Raw genomic sequence first — 19,387 nt, 5'->3', positions numbered from 1 at the left:
TAAAGAGATACAGACCACAGGCAGATATATTGCTCATAGACTGATAGATTTATAAGAAATTAACAAATATACCATATGTGTAGTAATTGGAGCTGCGGGACTACGTCCCCGGCACCCAGCTGCCCACACGGCTAGCTTTACCCGAAATAATTACACGGAAACTGTATTCTTTTAAACATCGCTTGGCCCATTATATCTCGCCTTTTCTCGGCTAACTCTCGCACCTGGAGTAGCCCATTTCTAATAATCTGTGTAGCCCACGAACTGGCTTACCAGGAATGATCTTAACCTGCGTCTGTCTGGAGTGGGAGAATCATGGCGACTCACTGACTCAGCCTCTTTCTCCCAGCCTTCTGTTCTGTTTACTCCTCCCACCTATGTTTTAACCTATGAGAGCCAAAGCAGTTTCTTTATTGCTTAACCAATGAAATCAACAGATTGATATATGACACTCCCACATCACATATGCATTTTTACCTTTGCTCCAACACCGCTGACTATATGCAGCAGAAACTTGTGGAGTCTAACGTAATCAATCTCTCCTGCGCATATCATTCTGCTCTCCCACACAGTAATTTTAAACACAGCTTTTCCAAAGTTTGAATGCTGGAAATTTGCATGCTGATTCTAGTAGAGGAAATGGCCAGGCCCAGATCATCCTGAGCACGAGCCAAGTTGGTGAGATGCTGTAACAAACACACTGTCCCTTGGCTTCACATCAGAACACTCGACTGAGGTTGACTTGGATGGTGAGGTCTTTCGATTTTACAAAGCGCTGGCCTCTGGTTAAAGAAAAAAAGATCTCTACATTCTTTCCACATTATCTCTCTTAAGCCAGACAGACACAAAGGTGAATGAAAACTTAAAATATCAAACTGAAAACTATCCGAGAAGAGCAAAGGCTGTGACTAACACGTGGGCCCATTTCAGGAGCAGCCGAGTGCAAAAGTCAACTGCGTGTCAAAGACTAAAGCCCAAACTGAATTTGGAGACAAGGAAAGGAATGTAAACTTAGCAGAAGACGTGGTCCACATTAAACAAGGCTTGTCAAATGTTTCTCAAACCACCAATCTAACGTTTTATTCTATTTTTGTTGATTGCAAAAAGAAATTACCACAGAAAATGGAACAATTGTTCCTCTCTCCTCCAAAGGAACATGTCACAGAAAGAAAAACAGAACAGATAGCTTTTTAAAATTTTTGTTATTTTTTTTTAAATCAAAACCCAATTACATGGCTTCCCCGCTTTCCTTCCCTTCCTCCATCCCCTCCCTTGTCTTCTCTCTCTAACTCCTCCCACATTCCCCTCACAACCTCTTAAATCAATAGCTTCTCTATAATTATTGTTGTGATATATGCATAAATATATAAATAAAACTTGCTTCATCTATTTTCATTGCTTGTGTGTATATGATTTTAAGACTAACCAGCTTGCATTGGATAAACCAGTTTGGGGGCCCATCTCTGGGAGACACTAATTCTCCCTCTCTCAAGACTTGAAACAGTAGCAGGCTAACTCAGAAGGGGAACTGACAGTTTTTACATTTGTTGTAAGGCAGAAAGCTTATTCATGTATTTTGCCAGAATGACTGTCCTAGAGTGAATTTATTTTAAAAATTAAGTTGCTATTCATGATACCAGTCTATTTGATATGCACCAAACACCTGTATGAATAATTCATGTACATAAACTTTACTATCTATCAAATGTCATTTTATGTCAGACTTTATGTAGGGTGTACAAAATGGTGTATTTTAGTACTGAGTGATTCACATACAGGTCTCTGTGTTCAGACTTGAAACATTAGTATTCTCATTACGTTCTCCAAGGCCCAAAGCATCATTTACATGCTGTGATGAATGTACATTAATATATGTTCATAAAGTTAAAATATATTTATATCACTATGTAATTGGTTCTCAAGTCAAGAGAGAAACAATCTTTCTTAAGGCTTCTGACATGAAGTCATTATCTTTTGTAAACTAACATAGAAAAAAATACCGATTCAAACATGGTATTTATCAAGGGGTACTATAGACCCCAAGAGAATGGTTGTTTTGTTCATATTTAAGTGTTTTTTTTTGTTTTGAGTAAAGTTAATATACTTTCAAACAATAAGTTGCTACCTTTTAGATGTTGTGCATGTTTGTTCGTTGATGGCTAGATATAATTTTAAAGTCCAATGGGAAGAAAAATACTTCAAGAATGAAAACACAAATAGTTGGGCTAAATTTTGAATTTTGTTTCTTAGCTCTGGAAGCCGTTCAATGGAAGCTTAGCTATGGATTCTCTTTGTATTGTGCTTGGTGGGCTATTACCTGGGCCTTGTTGTTAAACTACTCTGGACATTTGGCACAGGCTGGGCTTGTCCACTCCACAACCATGTAGGTCCTGCTGTAGCCAGATGCTGTAAGTTGAAACAAAGGTTCTGGTCTTGAACAAGTTGTGCTTAGTGAGGTCCTCACTGCAAAACTACATGAAGGATTGAGTTTTTATAGTAAGAAAGACACAAAGAGAGCTCTATGATGGGGTCCAAAGAGAAAAGGATGATCTTCAAGGTCAGAGATGCTGTATGGGTAGCTGAATATGAAGGAGGTCTGGGAAAACAGGTGAAACTGACATACTGGATCAGTGGGCATGCTCCCCATGAAAGATCAGCAGCAGCAACAGCCAATGAAATACAAATATGCAAATTGTAACCAAATTACCATGGGGTAAAAGGTGAAAGGCCAATGTACATCGATCAGCTGCTTAGCAGTACTCTTAGGATAAAGAAAGAGGACATACATAAGCCATACATGTCTGAATCATTATTGGCATGAACCTGTAGGCAAACAGTGTTTGTGTTCATGGGAAGAGAGAGAAACGTGCGTGTTTGGAGGAGTGTGAAGGAGTGTGGCATCTTCCCACGGGTTCTCACAATGTTTCAGGAAGAGATTTGCAATGTCTAAGGAAGAGCTTCTCTAGAGAAAGCTACACTATAGGAGTGGTGAGAAGGTAGCTTAGTCACTAAAGTACTTGTACAACCACGGGACCCAAGTTCGGGCTCTCCTGGGCCCACATAAAGAGATGAGCATGCCTACATAGACCTGTGATTGTAGCCCTGGGGAATCAGAGGCAGAAGAAGCAGCCAAACTTGCTTGCCATCTAACCTTGACAAATTTGTCAGTTCCAAGTTTGGTGAGAGATAATTGTCTCCAAACTTAGGGTTGAGTGGTAGAAGAGTTTGCCACGATCAATCTCTGACTTCCACATGTATGCACACACATGCACCCATATGGGGGGGTGTCACATCAGGACAAATGAATAGAACTCAGAATGTGTATTTATTAGACTCTTAGGTAACAGTGAGACACAGGTTGAGCCTAGCCTTTGCTTTTATTCTGATTTCTCACTGCCCACAAGTGCCAATTCTACTCTGAAAATGCTTTTTTTAATCTATTAACCATCCCTAGTAAGATCATCCATCAAACCTGTTCTATCTTCACCTAATTTACATAAAATGATCACCACTTGTTACAATTTTTTCTTTTCATACTTCAGTTTGCTTTGTAGACTCATGCAAAGAGAATGTTGCTACCTACAATGAAAGTGACCAGAAATACAGCGCTCATGGTTGCAGTAAATCAAAGCAACAACTGTTACACGAGCCCAAGTACATTGGTCAAGAACATCTAATTAATCGGAAATATACATAATAATAAGTTCAAGCCATTGCTAATCTGTGTAAAAGCAAAACTCAATGAAAGCCCCAGAGTGGCATGCTGGGAGTGAATGTTCTAGACTACGCACTGGACTCTGATTCCAACTCTTCAATTAGCCGATCCTGTGATCCCGATTGGCTCATTTCTCCTTTCCACTGTCCAGCCTTGCTTTCCTCAGCTCCAAATTTTAAGGATCCTTTTGCTCATTGTGAGGATAGATCTAAGAACTTCCTTTGTATTGAGTATCTTCATGTAATCAAACAAATACGTTTGTAATCTTTTTGTCTTTACAATAGCATATCAAAACCACAAGAGAAGGAACTGCTTTTCTCTAACCCTGGGCTTCAGAGAAGAGCACAGAGTGAGCCAGGCTCCTTTCTCCCCATTCCTTTTCGGTGGTAAATGTGTTTACTTTGAATTTTTGTTCAGAGGGCTCATCATCACAGCAAGACGTGCCACGGGAAAGAACGCTAGCTTTGCAGTGCCATCAGAACTCTTTGTCTAGCAGCGTCTGTTCAGGCTGTCGCAGCGAAAGCGGCTGATGTGACAGTACACGCAGTCTTGACTGCGCCAGCTCAGAGAGCGTCTGTAAGGTGTACGTGTACAGTGAGTGCTCTTCGAGATATACTGTCAGGTCCAGATCTGTCAGCAGGCGTCCTTTGCTTTGCTTTTTTATAATCTTATTTTCCCTCCAAAGGATTTAACGAAAGGATCTATGGTGTCTGTTGTACGTGACTGTGACAGCAGCATTCTAGCCATTCTGCATCTCGCGGGCTCTGTGCCATGTTCTTCTGGCCTCCACCTTCACGGCGGCAGCAACTTCCTGAATTCCTTCCTCATTGCTGTCACTCACCAGAGGTTGCAGTCACTTACTCTATTTAGAACTATCGAGTGAGCATGCCAAGTTCTGGGGCTGGGTCTCAATGACAGCACACATTTGAGGTGGTCTAAAGGACATGACCCCATATTCTTGGGCATCTGACTAATTGTTCCACAGTTGGTGACATGGTTTGGGTAGCTTTAGGAGGTAGTGCTTCTGGCTGCAGGAACTATGTCTCTTGGAGTAAACTCTGTGCTTGGAGAACTGAATTCTCATTGTTTCTTCTCCCATACTTGGTTCTACAATTCTTCCTCATTATGATAGACACTGTGCTAATTAAGGTTTTCCACTGCTGTGAAAAGCCATCACGACCGGGGCAACACTTATAAGGAAAACATTTAATTGAGGGAGCTCACTTACAGTTCCAGAGGTTCAGTCCATCATCATCATGGCCGGGAGCATGGCAGCATGCAGGCAGACATGGTGCTAGAGCAGTAGCTGAGAGTCCTTCATCTTTTAGACAACAGGAAATCGACTGAGACACTGGCTGATATTCTAAGCATAGGAAACCTCAAAGCCTGCCCACACAGCGGCACACTTCCTCCCACAAGTGGACCATACCCACTCTAACAAAGGCACGCCTCCAAATGGTGCCAGTCCCTATGAGATTATAGGGCCCAATTACATTCAAACTATCCCATTCCACTCTCTGGCTTCCATAATCTTATAACAATGTCATAATGCGAAACTCATTTAGTCCAACCTCAAACGTCCCCATAGTCAATCACAGTCTCAAGAATGTCTTAAAGTCTAAAGTTCAAAGTCTCTTTATGCAATCTCTTAGCTGTGATCACCTGTAAAAATCGAAGGAAGCATAGCAAGGAAATACTGGACCAAAGCAAGACCAAAGACCAGCTAAGAAACCTTCAGACAATACATCTCCTTTTCTGATGTCAAACCACTCTAAAGATATCAACTCCTTTCAGCTTTGTTCACTGCAACCCACGTCTTTCTCTTGGGCTGGTTCGACTCTGTTTGCAGCTTTCCCAGACTGACTCCCATCTCACTGGAACTGTAAGTTCAAAATAGACCCTCCTTTCTACTAGTTGCCTTGGTCACAGTGTTTTTGTTATAGCAACAGAAAAATAACTAATAAAGTAGGTATGTGCCATACCTCTGGTGAAGTATTACTTTGAATCTAAAGACTTTTGCTCAGTTACCATAGGTGAAATGCCATTGTATTTTTGAAATTCAAAATTTGAAATAAACTCAGATATTTTCAGAGGCAGATCATGGGGTCCACTGAAAACGAAGAGCAATTTAAATCATGAGAAGTCTAATGAATGAAATAATCAAAATTCAAATAAGAGCATATATTATTGAGGGTTCTCTAGAGTCATGGTACTTATGGAATGAATCTCTCCCTATTTATATAGGGAATGTTTTGAAATGACTTACAGGCCGCGGTCTAACTGATCCGACAATTGTCAACTAGAATGGAAAGTCTAGAAATCAGGTAGTTGCTCCATCCCACAAGGTTGGGTATCTCAGCTGGTCTTCTGGATATGTTGGAATCTCACAGAAGTAGGCTCTAATGGATGTTCTAGCAAGGGTGAGGGTTTGAAGAACAAACCTTTCCTTCTTCCATTGTCCTTATATAGGCTTCCATCAAAAGGTATCACCCATATTAAAGCTTCTTACCTCAAGATGCAGATCACAGGAGTGCTTCCGCTTCTGAATTATAGTTCATCTCAGATGTAGTCATGTTGACAACCAGCACTAGCCATCCAGAAAAGTATTTGTTTAAAATATATATTCCTTGTACTAAAGTCTAATTTTTCTGATAAAGATTGATACTTCTTCTTCTTCTTCTTCCATTTATCTAGCTTATTTTGTGGCACTCACTTAATGGTATAATGGGACCTTCTTTCAAGAATTTGGGTTTTTTAATTTTATTTTGGTCTCTTGGAGTTGTTTTGATTTTATTTTTATGCAGTCTTGCCATGTGCCTTTCTACCCAGGTTGGCACTGACCTCTCAGCAATCCTCCTCTCTCAGCTTGGGGAGCGCTGGAATTCTCTGATAATTTTCACAAGACAGTGTCATTTCTTTACATGGAGTCAGATAATTGTTTGGGACACTCTTGCTACCTCTAAGATTTTATTGGGAGGTTGGGGAAGTAAGTTTCTACCCTAGCATCCATGTCTTAGGTCTTAGTAAATGCATTCATCACAGGAGTTTCTAGGTTATATCTGGCTAGAACATTAATGGCATTTGGCTCCTGATTTTTTCCCATTCATTTGGTATTTGAAGTAGCTCCATACACTTTTATACAATACTTACATATTTAGTAAAGTAATCTGTTTCTCTTAGCTGTTCTCTAATCATATTAATCCCTTCTCATGAAGCAGGCATTATCTGTGGGCATCCTTCAGTAGATTTTTCAAAGTACAATAGCAGTAAATATTAATTTGGGTTTACGTACATATATTTGACATACTTAGCAAAAATGCCCAAATATATTCTTATACTATGAATATGTATGTATTCAATACAAACAGTGGCATATTGAAGTACACGTACATTTTCATATAGCTTTTCTTAATGTCTTGGAGGTCTTTCAAGAATAGTGCAACATACTCAGCTTTGTTCACATCAAGAACTCAGCTTCATTTACATCAAGCATCCTATGTAGAAAAACACCCGATACTACTCAATCACTGCCACTTTGAAAAGCGTAGTTTTCAGTAGCTAGACACTTCCAGCGTCTTTACTGTGGATATAAACTCTTCAGCACATTCTATTTTGCACATGTTTTTATGTGTGCACTTGTAGAAGTGGATCAAAGCGTATGCTGCAACGTGAGAATGTAACTTCTATTTATTTCCGGCATCCTCTTTAGTGACATGCAAATACTTTGGTGTTCTTTCTTTGCCCAGTCTCTGTTAGTGGTACATTTCCTCCCAACCCCTTGTGGAAATAATTTTGATGACAGTGAAATGTAAGATGATACATCTTCTCATCCACTGAGCTCCTTCCTCTTCCCAGATTTACCTCTCTTAGGCTTAGAGGCTTGTTGCTGGTGGATAATCAAGTGTCCTTAGGATAGGACTCTTCTGCAGGAGGTGGCAAGAGATGGCATGCCATTGGCATTCTCTGTGCACTCTGCAGACAGATGGTCACAGCAAACCTTGTATAAGGTAATCTTAGTCAGACCTTTGCACTTTAAGGCATTATCATGACAGTGTTTGATTCCCCAAGGAAATTAATTGTCTGCTTATGCCTGCCCCTTTCCCATCTGTGGCATCTGTTAGCGCCTAAAACTTGTAATGAGGGTAAAGAGCATGAGATAACAGGTGGAATAAGCCTGACACACTTGTCTTTTCATATATAATATTGGCAGCTTTACAGTGGAGGTGAGGTTTAGCTCTGATTGTCAGATGTTGGAATTGAGTTTTGGAGAAGTTGAGAAACAAGATCAAGGTACAATAATGGGATTTTAAACACTTGTGTCTAACTTCCTCCAGAGTTGCGGTTCCAACGCCCCTGGTAGCATTATTTCATGTTCTATGCATTTACTTTGCTGTCTCATCAGACACTGCAAAGAATGAGTTAACAAGAAATTAGAGGTATCCACTCTCAGTAATTTTCCAGTTTAAAAGAAGTCTCAAAAATGTATAGACAGTGGTTCTCATATTTGTATTTATTATGTAAGTTATAATATTAGTCAAAGATACCACAGGATGAGAGTTGCTCCTCATTTGAAGTAATGCAATTTAGCATTTTCTTTGCTTCTTGGCAAATGGGAAGCAATAATTCTCTTAGTTGATTTAACATCATCATATTAGACAACACAGCACAGTGACTGCCATCATAATAAGGTTCTCCAGTCCTGTACATCAAAAAACCTTCAGCGAAGTGAGCAGACCTCTGGTTTCAGAGCCAGACATTTAAAGCACTGTGGAAGAAACCCGTTCTGGAATTGTTAGGTACAAACCAAGTTTGCAAGAATTACCAGTGTTTGCTTTCTCTTTCTTTCTTTTTACATGTTCTAGTAACAATACTTCATAGCAAACAGCTAAGACAGCTTCCTTTGCTAAAAGAGTTCGAAGAAGGTAAGGCCGGGCACAATGGGGCATGGTCCTGATTCTATCTTCTTTGTAGGCTGAGCCAGTTTTATAGCTTGAGACTAAGAGGTTGCGACCAGCATGAGTTATAGGTTAAAAAAAAGTTATTTGATCAGAAAAGTAAAAAAGAAAATAAAAACTAGAAGAACAAGAAACAAAACAACAACAACAAAATCTTGACGAACCTTTAACAGAAGGAAAAGTTTAAATAGCATAAAATGATCATTCCTACTCAAAGAACCACACAGCTTATTTTCTCTGGTTAAATTTTTCCTCATAATATTTTAATAGTATAGAAACATTTCTTGAGTAGGTTAGAACTATTTTGAAATGATATTTTATATGAATTGTTTTACATCCAAGAAACTAATTTTGGTATGAATAATAAGCTACAGGAGGTGAAGACACAAGACACGCTTGCGATTGATTAATTTGGCCAACAGCTATATTTTGCTCTGAGGGAAATGAGCGCCCAAGAGGACAAACGGCCTCGCTCTTCACACAACTCAGAAATGCACAGCAGAGTGAATCAGGCCCCAGGACGTCTCTTCACCACCAAATTCGATCCCTTGGTGCCAGTCGTTTGTATTTCCAGACTTACTGAGATGTGAGGGAGTGTAACAATCACAGTGCCCCCTTCATAAAGCTTTAAAAGGTCACTTTTCAATGACCTTGGGCAATTTTACGAAAAATGAAATATCTGGGAGGAGGCAGAAATCCTCAATAAATAAATAAATTTAAAATAAAAAAAAAGATAAAGGTTAGAAAGCAGGTTGAGAAGATGCTTCCGTCCTCTTCCTGAGGCCATGGCGTGTTGACAAGGAAGGTCTCCCCAAGGTAGTAACTAGGGTGGTAAGAAGGGAAGGCGGTCAGGAATAAGGGGAAATGGGATGCACCACTTGTGTTTGAGCAACAGCAAGGACACCAGAGGCCGGAGGGCAAGGATTGTGCCTTCACCAACTTCATATCCATCTCATGGTCATGCCAGCCAAGGAAGAGGAAGGATGGGTGAGCAGAATAGTGCCCTGTTACCATGTCAACTACACAGGGCTATGTACATCACAGACTCTTACCCAGGTACAAAAGTGGGCACATTACAGTTCAAACAAGGGGAAGCAGGCAAGGTTTTGATAAGAATGGGCTGTGGGTTCGATAAAGATCCTCCTTAGCATATACTTAGCTTCCGTGAATACCACTGCGAAAAGATTTGGCTTTGACTAAAAAATCAAATTAATTCACTTTCGAAAATTTTAATGCAATTTCACACAATAACAAAGTACAAAAATATTGTAAATTATCATATTATTCAATGAAAGGAAAATGATTTCAAATAATTGCTTGGTTTTGTAATCAAAAGACAGGTGTTATATAATTTAATCTTTGTGACCCTTTGTGTCTGTAGCAATCTTTTTTTAAATTTTTTAAATTTTATTTTGCATTCCAATCATGGTTCTCCCTTCCACCCCTCCTCCTGCTCCCTTTCACCTACCCTTCAGCCCACCCCCGCATCCTCTCTTCCTAATGTGTAGACAGAGACTGCTTGTTCTTTCCTGGCTTCCCAGACCACAAAATAATCACACAGAAACTATATTATTTCAAGACTGTTTGGCCAATAGCTTAAGCATATTTTTGGCTTACTCTTATATCTTAAATTAACCCATTTCTATTAATCTGTGGTTTGCCACATGGCAGTGGCTTACCAAGTAAGTTCCATCTGGCATCTGTCTCTGGTGGTTCTATGGCTTCTCACTGATTCTGCCTACTCTCTGTATATATTTTTATTAGACTGGCTATATTCGGTTAAGCTATTGGCCGAAAGTAGCTTCTTTATTCATTAACCAGTAAAAGCAACACGTATACAGAAGTGGCTTTCAAATATTAGATTTTTGTTATGAATCAAATTTACCTGTAGCCTATAGGTTTTACTGACATTAAAATGGTATAAATCTTCTGTCAGTAAAATCAGAAGGAAAATCTTCATTAAAAGGAGATTTTAGGAAGTAATATTTTTTGTAGCATTTTAATATGAAAATTGCTTTTCTCATTTGTAGATAAGAGAAAATTTAAGTCAAAATTAAATAACATTTAAGACAACACAACCAACTCTGTTCGGTTGTCACTTCTGTATTGTTACATATTATCATTACTTTGTTTCCCTGTTGTGTAATTCTTGTTATTTATTTCAACAAGAATAAAATGACTGCCAGATGTGTTGAGATTTGTAAAATGTGACAAGGAGCAGTTTTCCATAAACCAAAGTGTAGTGGATGTATGGGAGGAGGGCAAAACATACAACACCTTAAATATTGCAAAAAATATAACAATGCTTTGAGAAAATGAAGTTGGTAAAGTTCAACATCACCTAATGTTACTGTAAATATCATCTTTCATGGGTATCTAAGATAGAGAGGTCAAGAGAATGTCATCATCATTGTTCAGGTAGGAAGTACAGTGTGCCCGGGAACTGGCATTTGATGAGAGCTATGTTAGTGTAGTCAACTATGAAAAACATACAGCATGTTTGTCATATTTTCACTAGGATCTCTGAATTTCCATCTCCTTATTCTTCATGATATTTGCATCATCCAAGAAAATGCAGTTAAATGAAGCTAGGAACTGTCTGTATTGCCACAGTTAAAGCCTGGTCAAAAGGAAATCGTTGTCAACTACAGACTAGGAAGACAGAGACCATGTATATCAGAAAGCTAAATGGAGAAAAAAAAGTCAGGAATAAATCTGACATGAGAGTAAATCCAAGTACAGCCTTCACTTTGAAGGTGTGACTCTGGAATTCTGCAGGGTCAGACTGGAACCAGGTGGGATGGGATACTGTGTGAGCTTCAAGGACGTGGGGAAGGATTTGGCTTTCATTCATCCTCGGGACTGAGGTGGGTGGATGTTCTGAACTGTTAAGAAGAAGGCTAGGCTGGAGACATGTTCAGAAGGTGAAAAGGAGCTTGCCACAGGCTTGGATAGTACTAGAACCAAAGCACTGAAACCTCTGATGAATATTTGTATCTGAACACTATCAACCTATTCATATTCTATTGAAGTAATGCATATTCTAATGGATGAATAATTTTTAAAAGTAAGTGACTGGGTTGTATCATAAGCATTGCCCTCTTCTACGTACGTGATGTACTTATGTTTGTTTCTATGATTTTTTTTTTTTTTTGGTTTTTCGAGACAGGGTTTCTCTGTGGTTTTGGAGCCTGTCCTGGAACTAGCTCTTGTAGACCAGGCTGGTCTCGAACTCACAGAGATCCGCCTGCCTCTGCCTCCCGAGTGCTGGGATTAAAGGCGTGCGCCACCACCGCCCGGCGTTTCTATGATTTTTTATTAAATATAATATACACACAATAAAATTTACACTTAAAGACTTTCGGTAGATTTTTGTATTTCTACAAAGGTACACAAATATCAGAACTATTTAATTCGGACTCATTTCCATTTCTAAAGGGAAGCAGTCATTCTCTGTTTTATTCCAACTCCGTGGTAGCACCTGACATCCATTATTTTCCATCTCTGAGATGATTTTCTCATTATACGCAATATTACAAACCCTGTTGTAATGTTTCATTTAAATGGAATCAAATAACATGTAGCATTTGCACCATGTAGCCTAATGGTTTTGTGTTTCACTTAGCATAATGTTTTGAGGCTCATTTATGTTTTCAAATGAATCAGTATCCCATTACTCCTCCCAGTGAATAGCAATACATTATACAGCTATGCCACATGTTGTTGATCTACTCAACAGTTGATAGATAATTAAGTTGTTTCTGTAATCAATACTACTATCAACATGTATGTATAAATTTTCTTATATTCATGTTTTCACATCCTAGAGGTTCATGGCTGGGAGTAAGATGACTGAATCCTTGCTAACTGTATTTTTATTCTTTTGGGAAAATGTCAGGCCACTTCCTTTTCTTTTACTCCACTTTGTGGTCCTATCAGCAATCTGTGAGAGCTACAAATTTTTTTCACAATCTTATCCTTATCAACGCTTTTAACTGGGCAGTTTCTATCAGCCTCACATTAATATCTTAGAGTCATTTATTTCCAAGATAATCAGGATATTATTGTTAACTTGAAGAGTACTACAGGAATTGTCGTTTTCAGTTTGAATATAAATGGTGTTAATGTACTGTTACTATTATTATTGCATTTCCATTCTCAATCCCATCTTTTGTTCAATAATATGAAACTCATTTCAAATCACAGGCGTACTTTTGGTGGCATCTTTAGCACTCTCCACCGTCACTAGCCTCCTAGTTGTTGTTTATCTCTCTCTAAACGAAGGCAGGGCTATCATCTATAAAGACATGGTTCCTGACAGCTTTATTTCTATGCAGTCATTGTTTGTGCAGTTCTCTGCGTAAATGCATCAATTTGTGAGGCTTCACATTGCAAACTTTGCAGTGTGCAGTGACAAAGACTCATTATGGCGGGCATGCATGGCATGGGAAGGGGGTTTACTTGCTTTTAGCTGGGTAGCATCCTATCACATTTTTCTTTTGCTTATCTCAGAAGAAGAGGCAATTCATCTTTAGAAAGATACATTTCATTCATTGGTATATTAAGGCATTATTTTATTGTATTGATTATAAAATTGTATTATGCATCATTAGAAACAGAAGTGTTGAGTCTGAGAGGCAAGTCTGAGATTATAACACAATTAAAAGGGCTGGAGAGATGGCTCAGCTATTAAAGGCTAGGCTCACAACCAAAAATAACACAATTAAGAGGAAATTCTGATATTGGTTTGCAATTTTATTTTTATGCATCTTTTAACTAACTCTTTAGCATTTTGATTTTCTCACTTAAGAGATGAGGCTGAAGTAGATGAGCTTAATATTTCTTCCTGGAATAGCAGTGTCATTCTAGGTGTCACAGAGGATTCTTCAAGAGGAGTATTTTCTCCTATTGCTTGATGATTTGTTTTTTGAGACAGAGTTTCTCTGTAGCTTTGGAGCCTGTCCTGGAACTAGCTCTTGTAGACCATGCTGGCCTCAAACTAACATTTTTATTATTAAGTATGCATTTGAAATGAATTAAAGGTAAAGCTACAGACATTAAATGAATTAAAGGGGAAGCTACAGGCATCAAGCAAAGTAGCAGCATACTGATAAGTGTAGGGGCAAGTGTTTTGCCGAGTCTTAGATTTTTGTGCATATCACACATTTGCTTCAAAAGCATCTGGTGTCTCTGTGATGTGTGTGGTTGCATTTTGATTTTGATTAGGGATAAGTTCTACCAGTTTAACTCCATGCTAACAGCCACAAAAATGAGGATTGGTCAAAAACTTTGATTTATGAGCATTTGACTTGCTAAGATTTTAGACCTATCCAGGATTTTAGCCTCCAATAAGTGTGACCATATCTAAGCAGCTGTTTTCTCTGGACTAAAAGTTGTTCATAAAAAGAATCTTGAGTTTTGATTTCATATAGTGACTCCTTATAGGAACACTAACTAAAATCTTGTCCAGCTTCCTGTGCCTTGTTTTGAACACTGGGGATATGTTTAAGACTGGCTGGATGCAGCCATTGCTGATTCGTTGCTAATTCCTTTCTCTTTCGCTGTGCTTGTTTCTGCAGGATGTTTTTACCCCGGAATGCAAATTTAAGGAGTCTGTGTTTGAAAACTACTATGTGATCTATTCCTCAACCCTGTATCGCCAGCAGGAATCAGGACGTGCATGGTTTCTAGGACTCAATAAAGAAGGTCAAATCATGAAGGGGAACAGAGTGAAGAAAACCAAGCCCTCATCTCATTTTGTACCAAAACCTATTGAAGGTATGAGAGCAGCTTCTTCCCTTCCTTTCACCCTGAGCTATGTGTTGGAGCTGGTGCTTCTTGTCCTCTGTTCTGTAGGCTCTGCCTAAAGGAAAATGATGGAACAAAGATTCAGGAAATATAAGAGGAACTTTCCTAGTAAAGAGGAAAACAGAGACCAGAGAACTCTTGTAAATATGTGATACTTAGAAAAAATGTACTTGAATATGGAAACTAGAAAATTTCTGAATATAGAAAATGTGTGTCCGTTACCATTTGGAATGTAATTTCCTTCTTTGTTGAACACTATGTAAGCATTTGGGATACCTATGAAAAATGCTAATACTATTATTATAGAGTTTATTTTTTCTAAGGAATTTTATAAACATGTGCGATACTGATCTCTTCATCCCTATGAGAAAATATAATAACATTGTGTATCAGTTTTCTTCATATATGTAAGGAACAATAATGTGCTACTTTATTTGATCTGCAGAATTTCCCTTTTCATGTGAGCCTAAAACTTGTCTTCCTTCCATCACTTAAAATAGTGCTGACTTATTCCAAATTGAGCAGGGGAATAAGCCTATTGAAGGAAACTATTTTGTTCCCAAATCTTCTCTACCTAGGATTTTGAGTGACCATATATGCAATGCAGATCAAAAAATTAATTATATATTGGCACTTATCAATATAACATTATTCTCTGGAAACCATTATACTAACTTAAACCATAACCCAGTCTCCTTTTCTGAGGAAATAGACACCACTGCGACAGTGCATTGCAATCCTGACTTAGTTTGACTTGGTCTCCTGTAAATGTTATAGATGCGGTCAGATGGAGAGTATGCCCAATGGCAGCTGCCCAGTGTACATATGGTACGTGTGACTGTAGCAGACCATAGCAGTCAATCACAATCTCGCTCATTTTATGTTGTGTTTGAATGCTGGGTGCAAGTTGACAGTCGCTACTCCTAATGCCTCTTGAGCCTTTTCTCACCTCGAGTCTTTAGTCATGTGAAACTGAACTTGCCCTGTGGTTGGCCATGTGCTTGCTATCTCGCTGGCTCTAACTTTCATCCACTCATCTGCTTATTAACCTTGGCAGAGGATGAATTCAAGAGTTCATACTTTTGTCATTACTTTTTCTGATTCCTTTACCAGAAGAATTCAGTGCTTGTTTTTTTGAATCTTCTGTATGTTTTTCTGCTGATTGTCTTGTCCTAGACATGCCCACTGTCCCACTGTCTCTGCCCACTTAGGGTTAACTCGTTCTCTGAATGAATGGAGTAGATTTGGTTTTTCCTCACATCTCTCCTTTGTCATGTGCACAATTTAGCATAGCATAAAGAGATATTTAATCAGTTCTCCATTGACTAAGTGAACACGTGGAGGAACACAGGAAATGTAAAGGCTGATAACTATATGTTCCAGAGGACATATTCTTCGAGGAATGAAACATGATGACTACTGGCATTAGTGTAGTGGGAGAGGTAGTGTATTTCATGTTGTAGAAGTAATACTTGGAATTAGAGAGAGTATTGTCATTTCCACAGAAAGGGATATATCATTGAAGACTAGACCAGACTCATACAAATAGAGACAAAAGCATTCCAAGAATACTATAGCTAAAGGAAAACATGCGCCCACTTTGTAAGGCTGAGTCCCTAAGAACTAGATAATACTGCTGTGGGAAATACACTCGAAATTAGAAATGCTTTGGCAGATAACACTTTCAACTCCTGTACCATTTTTTTAACAGTTAAGCTGGTGTATTCGTTTTTTGCAAAAGTAGCACAATGCCATTAACAAACTTTGGTAAAGTTAGAAAAATATTTTTAAAAAATCTATGAGTTTTATTTACTCTTTATATAGATAATAGAGTCTTGTGGAACCCCTCCCACTCCATTCCCCCAAAGGGAACCTCTATAATCTACCTCCTTAGTTGGAGCGGCTTCCTGTACTCTGGTTAGTCGAGTTTTCCCTTGAGGTGGAAAGTCTTATGTATATGTTGGAAGAAATACGTGGGATGACTGTGCTCACAGTGCCAGATGCACTTCAGCGTTCTGCTTATTGCTGCATTTTGTATGAATCAGGGAAGGTACAAGATGACTCTTAGAGTGTTATAAACTAGAATTAAGATAGGCCTCACACAATACCTGTCAATAGCAGGTTAGTCATACAACTTCTCTCAAAACTAAATGTGGAAGCAAGCTTTCCAGAAATGGTGCTGTGGTGTCCCAGTTTGGGGACCTCGGCTGCTTGAATCTTTCACATCTTTCATCTTAGTGTCTTGCTGTGATTCCTTAGATCTGCACAGTACAGCCAGAATGATGCACAAAATGCAGCTGTGTGTAGAGTGCATGCCTAGACTTGTGCATTGCACCCTTGTCAAAAACTACACTCACACACTGTGTGTAATCTTGCCAGCTTCATTACCAGACTCATAGGGCAAGAAAGAACTAGAAGAAGGGATTGAAAATCTATGCAAGTTTTCAAGCACCATAGTCTCCACTGGCCACATAATCTTAGCGCCTTAGTGGCAACACCTAGACGGTTAGCCATACTTAGGTACATAGGAGATGAACATATAGTCTCATGATGGATGGTGTCATGTCAAATACATATGTAGGTCTATGAGGGCAGTGGTAGAATGGGTACTGAGACATCAGTTCTGCCTCCAGATTACATCATCTTCTTCTCTTTAGAATGCCCTGGGTTCCCTGACCAGAACCATGTTAGTTGTTGGTTGTAATTTTGCTGTCACTGGTGAATCGTAAGGCTTTCCCCTTCATACTGTGAGGAAAATGGTGTCTGCTTTTAAATCAGATTCCCTAATAATTCAATTTACCTCCAAGGTCCTTTGTGTAGTTCATTTGTAGGAAAGAACTCTTAGGTATGAGAAACAAAGAATGTGACAAGACCATTCTGAAGACAGAAATTTAGCTGCTGTCCCATCAAGGACCATTTAATTCCCTATCCATATATTTTTCATGTTTTTGTTTTTAAAGAACAAAGTATGCTTAATCAAACAACATCAGTGAAGTTTTATAATTCTTTCTTCTTCTAGGTGGTGCTTTAAAGTATGCCTCAATTATTTTCTCATTTTTATTCCATTTTTATCAAGTAGGTTCTAGTATAATTTGCTTCGCAAATGTTGAAAAAATTGAAGCAAAGAGGTCAGTGTGTAATTAGTCCCGAGTCATAGATTCAGTGGGTAACAGACCTTGGCTTCAAACCAAAGCACTCTGCCTCAAGCAGTCAAGTGCTTAGCTTCCGTGAACATGGATGACATGGGCTGGTCTAAGTCAAAAAGGCTGTGGCCATAATCTAATTACTAGGCAAGAGGACTCGATGCTGCTGAGCATGTCTACTAGTGGTTGCTTCTCCTTTTCTTCTGGAATATACCACAGTGTAGAAATAAAAGTCCTTGCACATTCTTGGAGAGCTTTATGCTCTTAGACATTACTTGATAAACATTAATTGGTCAGGTCTTTTACATTTCAAATATATTCTGTTGTAATTGTCAATGAAAATTTGAGCCAGTTTCCATCAATTCTCTATGCAGCTATATTGGGTTTTTATTAGTAAGAAAGATAATTGAAGTCATGTTAGGCTTTTCTGTGTACAAGAGCGCCTTCCTTCCTTCTGGATTTCCAAACTATTCTTGCTATATACAACCTACCAATTTAGCATTCACTAGTCAAGTTGTGTATATTATCTTTATTTAAAAGATAAAAAGAAGCACAATAGCTCTAGGTCATTCCTATTTTATAAATAATTATTTATTTAAATCAACTAAGTAAAATGTCCAAGATCACAAATTTAGAAAAATACAACAGTGAGATTACAATCCCAGAAACCCAGTGTTGACTGAGGTTTCTGTCCTGCCCAGTTCCCACAGTCATTAAGTCTTAAAGAAATCACACAGAGATCTACACTAATTATAAACTGGTTGGCCTTGTATCTCAGGCTTATTATTGACTCTTATAACTTATATTAGTCCATAATTCTTGTCTGTGTTAGCCACGTGGCTTGATACCTTTTTTCAGCGAGTCAGTCACATCTTGCGTCCTCTGCATCTGGGACATGACTGCAGACTGAAACTTCCCTCTTCCCAGAATTCTCATTGCTCCATCTATATTTCCTGCCTGGCCAATCAGTGTTTTATTTTAAAAGTACAAGAAACAAATCTTTACAGTGTAAAACCATTGTCCCATAGCAACCCAGAGCCAGTGCATACTCACCTACCATTACATTATACTGCCCTGCTATTGGAAATAAACTGTGAATGCCCCAACTACCCAAGAAGTCAGTGATGATCAGACGGCAATGTTGAAATGTTGGACTATGTATTAGTTACTTTTCTGCTGCTGTGATCAACTACAATGAGCAAGGCAATTTACAGGAGAAAGAGTTTAATTTGGTTTATGGTTCTCTAGAGCAAGAATCCATCATGGTGGTGACAGAATGGAAGCAGACAGCAGGAACAGAAGGCTGAGAACTCACATCTTGAACTTCAAACAGAAAAGAGAGAAAGAATCCAATGTAGAGCAAGGCCCTAGACTCTCAAAGCCCACTCACTCCCGGTCACATTCTTCCTTCAGCTAGACAGCACCTCCTAAACCTTCCTAAGCACCATCATTAACTGCAGATCAGGTATCCAAATGCCTGAAACTATAGGGCTATGTCTCACTCATACCACTATAGACCATGATAAAAATCACATAGGAAGCTGGTTTTAAACCTGGCAGAATTAGGACAACTGTTTATGAAGTGATATAAAATTACATATTGAAAATGTGTACATGGTACCAAATTTAGGACCGTGTTCAAAATGAGTTTGAAATTATTAAGAATGTGTTGTCTTTGTGCCTGTTATTTTTGTTAATAAAAATAAAAAGGGAAAATTAATTTCAATATAGAGGCTGAGTATGTATATATTCCATACTTTCCAACT

The 19,387-nt window shown here is 38.7% G+C and overlaps 1 protein-coding gene across 3 annotated transcripts in view; it reads left to right on the top strand.

The window, feature by feature from the left end:
• The window catches only part of Fgf12 (fibroblast growth factor 12), a 543,179-nt gene that overhangs the window by 507,383 nt on the left and 16,409 nt on the right, over positions 1-19,387 (top strand). For all 3 annotated transcript variants that reach the window (XM_005344785.3, XM_005344784.3, XM_005344783.3), the window contains one exon: positions 14,250-14,448. In XM_005344785.3, coding sequence (XP_005344842.1) covers positions 14,250-14,448 — 199 coding nt within the window. The remainder of the gene's footprint in view (positions 1-14,249; positions 14,449-19,387) is intronic.

This window comes from Microtus ochrogaster, chromosome 2 (genome assembly GCF_000317375.1).
Source record: "Microtus ochrogaster isolate Prairie Vole_2 chromosome 2, MicOch1.0, whole genome shotgun sequence".
Classification (NCBI taxonomy): Eukaryota; Metazoa; Chordata; class Mammalia; order Rodentia; family Cricetidae; genus Microtus; species Microtus ochrogaster.
Note: the sequence above shows the minus strand (reverse complement) of the source record. Positions and strands in the feature narration are given on the sequence as shown.